The following is a 7,381-nucleotide window of genomic DNA, read 5'->3' as shown; positions in this document are numbered from 1 at the left end:
TTTTCGAGACAGGGTTTCTCTGTGTAGCCCTGGCTGTCCTGGAACTCACTCTGTAGACCAGGCTGGCCTCGAACTCAGAAATCCTGTTTTGTTTTGAGACAGGGTTTCATTCTTGTAGTTCGGGCTGACCTCAAACTCATAGCAATCCCCCAGCCTCAATCACCTCCATTCTGGGACCACAGGATGTACCACTCCCTAAGCCCAAGCCTTTTCTTTTCAGCCCAGATGCCTGTGCCCTGTTGGCACCTACCTTTCTGGGTACACAATCCCAGGGACTTGTGCCTTCTCTGTGTCTACTGTGAGGTCCTCCAGTTTCCTCATAGGGCCCACTTCTACTGCTGAAGGTGCGGTGTCCTCCAGTAGGGCTTCAGTTTCCTCCCCTGCCTCCTTGGCTGCCTCTAAGTCTGGTGGCTCCGGCAGCCTTCGAGATGCCAGGTGCGACTCTTCGCTGACCTCCTGGGCCTTCTGGACAGCCTGTTGTTTCTGAGCCTTTTTGATGTTAGGGCGAGGCATGGTACCCATGTGGCTGTACATGTCGCTAGAACGTGCATAGGCAGGAGGACTCTTTGGGAGTGTCACCATGTCATCCTGTGTGGCTTCAAAGGTGTCAGGCTCCGGACAAGACCGGATACTAGCAGAGGCTGAAGACCGTCTCAGAGAAAAGGACCTCGGGAGATTGGAAAGGCTTCCAAGGCCCTTGAACTTGAAGAACTCTGGCAAGAGAGGAGGAGAGGAAAAGAATTAATCACAGTGTCAGCAGGAATGGAATAATGTAAAAACCCCCACAGTCTGCATGGCGAGGGTACATAAGTTCAGCACACACCAAGGGCGGCCTCTCACTGCTTTCTTTCTCTACGTTTTTTTTTTTTTTTTTTAAGATTTATTATGTGTGTGTGTGTGTGTGTGTGTGTGTGTTGTGTGTGTGTGTGTGTGTGTGTGTGTGAATACACTGTCACTGTCTTCAGACACACCAGAAGAGGGCATCAGCTCCTACTACAGATGGTTGTGAGACACCATGTGGTTGCTGGGATTTGAACTCAGGACCTCTGGAAGAGCAGTCAGTGCTCTTAACCCCTGAGCCATCTCTCCAGCCCATCTAAGTTGTTTTTTTGTTTTTAATTCTTAAGTATGTGTATGTATATGGGAGCAGGGTACATACATCATGAGTGTGGATACCCTTGGAAGCCAGAAAAGGGCATCGAATCACCTGGGGCTGGAGTTACAGGTTGTGAGCTGCTCAAAGTGGGTGCTGGAAACGGAACTCATCTTCTGTAAGAGGAGCTATCGCTCCACACCCCCTCCTCATTCCTACGCTCCCCGGAAGTGCAGCGACACGCAGCTCTGCAGTCACAGCACTGAGCTCAAGCCCTTCTTCCACTCTAGCTGTGTGACCTTGAGCAAGTCATTAGACCTCTCTGAGGTCCTTCACCCGCATCAGTAACACAAAGACCCTCTCTATACGCAGCAAGAGGACTGGAGAAAAGTAAGTGAATAAAGGGTTAGGGAGATGACTTTGAAAAATGCCAGCCACACAAGTATGACAACCTGAGTTCGAATCCCTAGGAACCATATAGAAGCTGGGCATGGTGGTACATGCCCTTAGTCCAAGTGCTCATGAAGCAGACACAGGTGGATCTCTGTGAGTTCAAGGCCAGTCTCCCTGGTGAATCCCACAGCAAGAATTCCATACAGAGGCCCAGTCTCAAAAGTAAAAATAAAATAAAATAAACCATAAAAAAAAAAAAAGAAAAAAACAATAGCAAAAACAGAGAGGAATTGGAAGCGTGATTCAGCAGGTGAAAGGGCTCACTGCTGCACGAGAGGACTGGAGCTCAGATGGCAGCACTCCCATCAGGTGAGTTGCCTCCAGCTCCAGAGGATCCAATGACCCTTTGTGACCTCTATGAACACTCTCTCACACACACACATCTGCGTGTACACACACACACACACACACACGCACACACACGCACACACGCAAATCTTTACAAAATAAAGGGCTGAGGCTGGAGAGGTGGCTCAGTGGTTAAGAAGACAGAGGCTTTTCCAGGCCCAGATCCACTTTCCAGCACCCATGTGGCGGCTTACAACTGTCTGTAACTCCACTTCCAGGGGATCTAGTGCCCTCTTCTGGCCTCTGGCATCTGTGGGGACTATACACATGTGGTGTACAGACAAACATGAAGACAGATAGACATAACTTGTTTTTGAGACAGGGTCTCCCCTTATATCCCTGGCCGTCCTGGAACTTACGTAGACCAGGCTGGCCTCAAACTCATCTGGAACTCACTCTGTAGATCATGCTGGCCTCCAATTCACCAAGATCTACCTGCCTCTGCCTCCCAAGTTCTGGGATTAAAGGTGTGCATTACTACTCCCAGCAATGTAATTTGTAAAAATACAAATTCTAAAGAAATCTGTTTTAAAGTAAGATGACAAGGGATCAAAGAAGATGCCTGATGTTGTGCCAGAACATACCCATGCATACATGCATGAACATGAACATAAACATGAGCATACATGCAAACCTTGTAGATAACATGCTTGCTTCATGTGCTATCTGGCATATAAAATATCCTCAAAAGGAGGTATCAAAAGGAAGATGACAATGATGACCAAAAATGCCTCCTACTTGTCAAACTGTGAATTCTTAGAATGTGCAAACATCCTGCTTTCCTTATAAGGGAATTGATATTCAGAGGGGTGAAACGGACCGTCTGAGCTCCCACAGCTTACCCCAAAGCCTAGATGTGCATGTGTGTGTGTGTATGCTATGCATGTGTGTGTTATGGGTGTGTGGGGGGCTGTGTGTATGTTGTATGTGTGTGTGTGTATAGAGTATGTATAAATATGTGAGTACATATGGTATTTGAGTGCGTGTAGTTTATGAGTATGTATGGTGTATCTGTGAGAGTGTGTATGGTGTGTGTGTATGTGTGTGTGTGAATGTGTATGGCGTATGTGGTGTGTGTGTATGGTGTCTGTGTGTGAATGTGAATGGTGTGTGTGTGTGTATGTATGTATAGTGTCTGTGTTTGAATGTGTGTGTGAGTGTGTACGGTGTATGTGTGAAGAATGTGTATGGTGTGTGTATGTGGTGTGTGTGTGTATGTGTGTATGGTGTCTGTGTGTGAATGTGTGTGGTGTGTGTGCATGTGTGAATGTGTATGGTGTCTGTATGTGAATGTGTATGGTGTGTGTGCAAATCTGTATGGTGTATGTGGTATGTGTGTGTGTGTGTGTGTGTGTGTGTGTGTGTAAAGAGTAGTGTCCAAGGCAATCTCTGGCACTGGGGTTGAAAGGAGATGAATGAGGCTATTTGTCTGCCTGAGGATTGGGGCCCCTGTCTGTGGGTGTTTCTTTCCTCCCAGTAAGCTGAACCTGCCTTACAAACTCCTGTGATACCATCTTGCAGCAGGGACGGAAGTGTATCTCTTTGCTGGCTCCTCCCTGTGGCCCCTAAGGCTGTGGGACTGTCCCGTCTCTGACTTCCGTAGGCCTCCAGATGACTTGAGCAAAAGGAGAGCACACTGGCCTTTGCTCTTCCCTACCTCCTGTGCATCCTCAGGTGTCCACGTCCCTGATGGACAGACTCTGAGGCCCAGAGAGGGGAAAGGATCTGCCTAGGGCTCCACAGCAGAACCTGGCTGATCTTGAGTGGAAGCACGGGGCTCTGCACTTCAGAATTCATCCCTGCTCAGTCCCCCTGGTCCCATCCCGGACAGCGCTGGCTACCGCCCTCCTAGACAGGTTGCCCTGGGACAGAGATCTCTCTGTAGCACAGGGTCACTGACCACCTCCGTTCTCAATGCTACAGAGATTGCTTGCTTTGTATGTTTATATGAGACAGTGCCTCGCTCTAACCTGCTTTGGTCTGCTCACGCGACTCCAGCTTCTGACTTCTGAGTGCTAGGATTACAGATGTGTGTATCTACACACACACACACACACACACACACACACACACACACACACACACACACACACACACACACACACACACACACACACACAGAGAGAGAGAGAGAGAGAGAGAGAGAGAGAGAGAGAGAGAGAGAGAGAGAGAGAGAGAGAGAGAGGAGTTTGGGACCCAAAATGGATTGACTTGGAGAAAGAACTAGGTGGGTGTAGCTCACCCAAGAACCTCTCCCAGCCTCACTGCTCCCAACACACCACAGCATCCATGGTCCCCACATCTACTCACTCACCAGAGACCTCCCTGAGATCTGGTGTTGAGTTGGGTTCTGGACAACATGGGATACCTGGGGGTCTCTCCATGTGCAGCCTCATGGTCAGAGAGGCCAGGATGATACGGAAGACGGAAAGGCTGAGGGGCTAACTGTGGTAAGAGGGAAGCAGAGGTTGGGCAGGGAGAGAGAAAGACAGAAATGCAAAGACAGACAGAGACAGAGAAACACCGGGAGCCACAGCATGTGGGCAGACAGTAACACGGTGGAGAGAGACAGATGGACAGAAAGAGAAAGAGAAAGAAGACAGTCATGAGAAGCAGATGCGGAGAGGCTAAGCTGGACAGACAGACGGACGGTGGCTGGTCTGTACTCACTGAACTTTCTGCCTGTTTTCTTGGGCATCTCTGTCATCTTGGCAAGTTGTGCAGAGCCCCTGGTTTGCTAGCATGTGGCTTCTCCAGGCTCACGGCACCAGGGGCTGACGGGCCTCCCCGCTCCCCTTCCCCTTTCTCTTGCCCTCTTACCGGCTTCCTCTGTGTATTTTTAAACTAGCGAAACTCCCACAGCCCCACCCTCCCACCCTCTCCACAGGGGGCGGGGGCTGGGGCCTCCTCAGCCAGCAGCAGGGGCAGGGGGCACACCACAAACCCGTGGGACCTGGAAGGCCTGAAGAACAAACCACAGGCTTTGGGAACAGAGCCCGCTAGGCTGGGGGCCACTGGGGACCTGCCAACAGCTGTCAGGGGCCTGGCCCACAGGATGGAAAGTCGAGGAGACAGACTCATGTTTAGGGCAGTTTATTCTAAGCCCCGGTACCCAGGAGATGGAGTAGCAATAAAGAAGAGAATGCTGTGGGTGGGCCGATGGGCTTGGGCCACTCTGGCCCAAAGTCAACTTCTGATTGGCTACTTTGTCACTATGAGATTATGGACAGGAAGATTCACCTGCCCGAGGCTGGGTTTCTTTTTGGTGAGCAGAGCCAGGTATAAAGTCAACACCTGCTTAGGCGTGATCGTCCTTAGCAGAGGCATGTGGGGACAGGTCTTCTATATCCTTTGGGCAGAGATAGGGAAACTGAGGTACAGAGGAGCAAGGGGATTTCCCCAGGTCACAGAGAGAGTTGGTGGCACACACTGGGTTACAGGTTGTCTTTCCAGTAATATACAGGTTGGTGCTCTGCAAACACAAACATGTATGTGTGTGTGCGTGTATATGTTCTGTGTCCACACAGAACAAATATAAGGAAATGAAACCTCCATGTACACCTATAGTTGGGGGTGGGGGTGTTAGTAGCACTTGTTGGGACTGGAGGGTCACAGGTCAAATCTAGTTCTGAATGTGGCCACCTCTGCAGCTGCGGTGACCAAATCTCTACAATAGGGACAGCAGGAGACACACAGCCATCTTCCCAAGACTCTGTTTCTCTTGGTCTTCCTTTCCTTGTTTTTTTTTTGTTTTTTTTTTTTAAAGATTTATTTATTTATTACATGTAAGTACACTGTAGCTGTCTTCAGACACTCCAGAAGAGGGCGTCAGATCTTGTTACAGATGGTTATGAGCCACCATGTGGTTGCTGGGATTTGAACTCAGGACCTTTGGAAGAGCAGTCGGGTGCTCTTACCCACTGAGCCATCTCACCAGCCCCCTTTGCTTCTTTTGTGCTTAGGATAGTACGCTGGGTTTTTTACTCGCTAAGCAAGTTCGCTACCACTGAGCCACACCCCCAGCAGCGCAGAGTGGACATTTTTTTTGTTGTTTTGAGATAAAAATCTGACGTAGCCCAGGCTGACCTCCAATTTGAGATCTTCCCACCTCAGCCCCCAAGTACTGGGATTACATGTGTGCAGACAGGGCCACTTGGTCCTATAGCTGGTGATCTGGTCTGTGGAAGATGCAATCCAGGACACATGGGTCCTGTTCTGTGTCCTCCATCAAAGTCTTGTCCTCAAAGCCAAGTTGCTCGGATACTGCAGCTCTGACAGTAATCCTGGGAGCTGATTTCCAGGCCATCTGCGCCCCATCCTCCTGTCAGGATGATGCTGGCGGAAGACAGGTCAGACTGACTCTCCCGGTGCAGTGAAGATGACCCCAAAGTCTCAGAGAAAGTGACCAAGTCCTGCCAGGTTGTGGCAGCAGGGTCCTTCGTCTATAGGCCTGCAAGGACCCTTGCTCAATGGCCAAGGAGGAAGTTAGTTACTTTTCTGTGACAAACCACCGTGACCAAGGCAAGTTATAAACATTTATTGGATCATGTGACTCCAGAGCCGACTCCTGGGGTGGTACCCCTTCTCCTCTTCAGGCTGTTGTCAGAAGATAGGGAGGAGGAGCCCATAGCCTGGAAAGAGCTGAGGGCCTTCCCAGGGGAAGGAAAAGTGTACACCCCTGGCTTCTCTCCTGGGAGACGGTCACAGTGTGAACTGGACTGGTGACCTAGGCTGTGGCATCAGCTGACCAGACCAGTGCTGGCTTTCTGGCCAGACCAGCTCAACTGCTGTGTATTATTGGGCTTCTCTGGGCCTCAGTTTGCTTATCTGTGAAATGGGAATCACCGTAATCCCTACTTCCTGGGAGAATTCTCTGGTGGGCACGCATTGTGGCCTTCAGCAAGTCCTGGCTCCAGGGCTGAAGAATGGTCACGTGGGCCAGGAGTGCAGTGGGCCAGGCCAGGCCGACCGTGGTGGGTAGGCAGGCACACACTAGACCTGGGAAGCTGAATCTCAGAGCGTCTGTTGCTATGGCACAGACGCTTCGTCGGGGCTGGGCTTGCCGTTGGCCCAGGCGCCAGGGTAGTTGCTGGTGTCCCCGGGAGAATGAATGGCGCTCAGTGTGGTGAGGAAGCTGTGCTCAGAGCCCCCTTTGTGCTGCTTCAAGTGGCCGTTGGAAGTGTGGTTAGGGAGACCTGCTGGCTCATGGCTGTCTTGCAGTCCCTCCACAGCTGGTCCTGGAGGTCCACCCAGTCAGCACGCTGCTGTAGCCCTGACCACCTACCTAGAGCTTTCCCTCCTCCAGAGTAAAGGCTTTGGCCTAGGTTTGACCCGCACTCCCAGCCACACGTGCCTCCCTCAAATTCCTCAGTCTTTTGAGTCCTCTAGTCTTTCCAGTGCAGGATAGACCAAATGCTACTCCTCCCCCGGAAAGAGAGAAAGAGAGAAAGAGAGAGAGAGAGAGAGAGAGAGAGAGAGAGAGAGAGA

The 7,381-nt window shown here is 50.7% G+C and overlaps 1 protein-coding gene across 1 annotated transcript in view; it reads right to left on the bottom strand.

The window, feature by feature from the left end:
• The window catches only part of Sh2d3c (SH2 domain containing 3C), a 36,903-nt gene extending 32,199 nt beyond the window's left edge, over nt 1-4,704 (bottom strand). The window contains exons 1-2 of the mRNA XM_021192400.2: nt 4,565-4,704; nt 251-713 (exon numbers count right to left, since the gene is read on the bottom strand). Coding sequence (XP_021048059.1) covers nt 251-713; nt 4,565-4,601 — 500 coding nt within the window. The 5' untranslated portion in view covers nt 4,602-4,704. The remainder of the gene's footprint in view (nt 1-250; nt 714-4,564) is intronic.
• Nucleotides 4,705-7,381: the final 2,677 nt, after the last annotated feature.

The sequence above is a fragment of the Mus pahari genome, chromosome 3 (assembly GCF_900095145.1).
Source record: "Mus pahari chromosome 3, PAHARI_EIJ_v1.1, whole genome shotgun sequence".
NCBI classification, from domain to species: domain Eukaryota; kingdom Metazoa; phylum Chordata; class Mammalia; order Rodentia; family Muridae; genus Mus; species Mus pahari.
The sequence above is the reverse complement of the archived record's forward strand: the minus strand, read 5'-3'. Positions and strand labels throughout refer to the sequence as shown.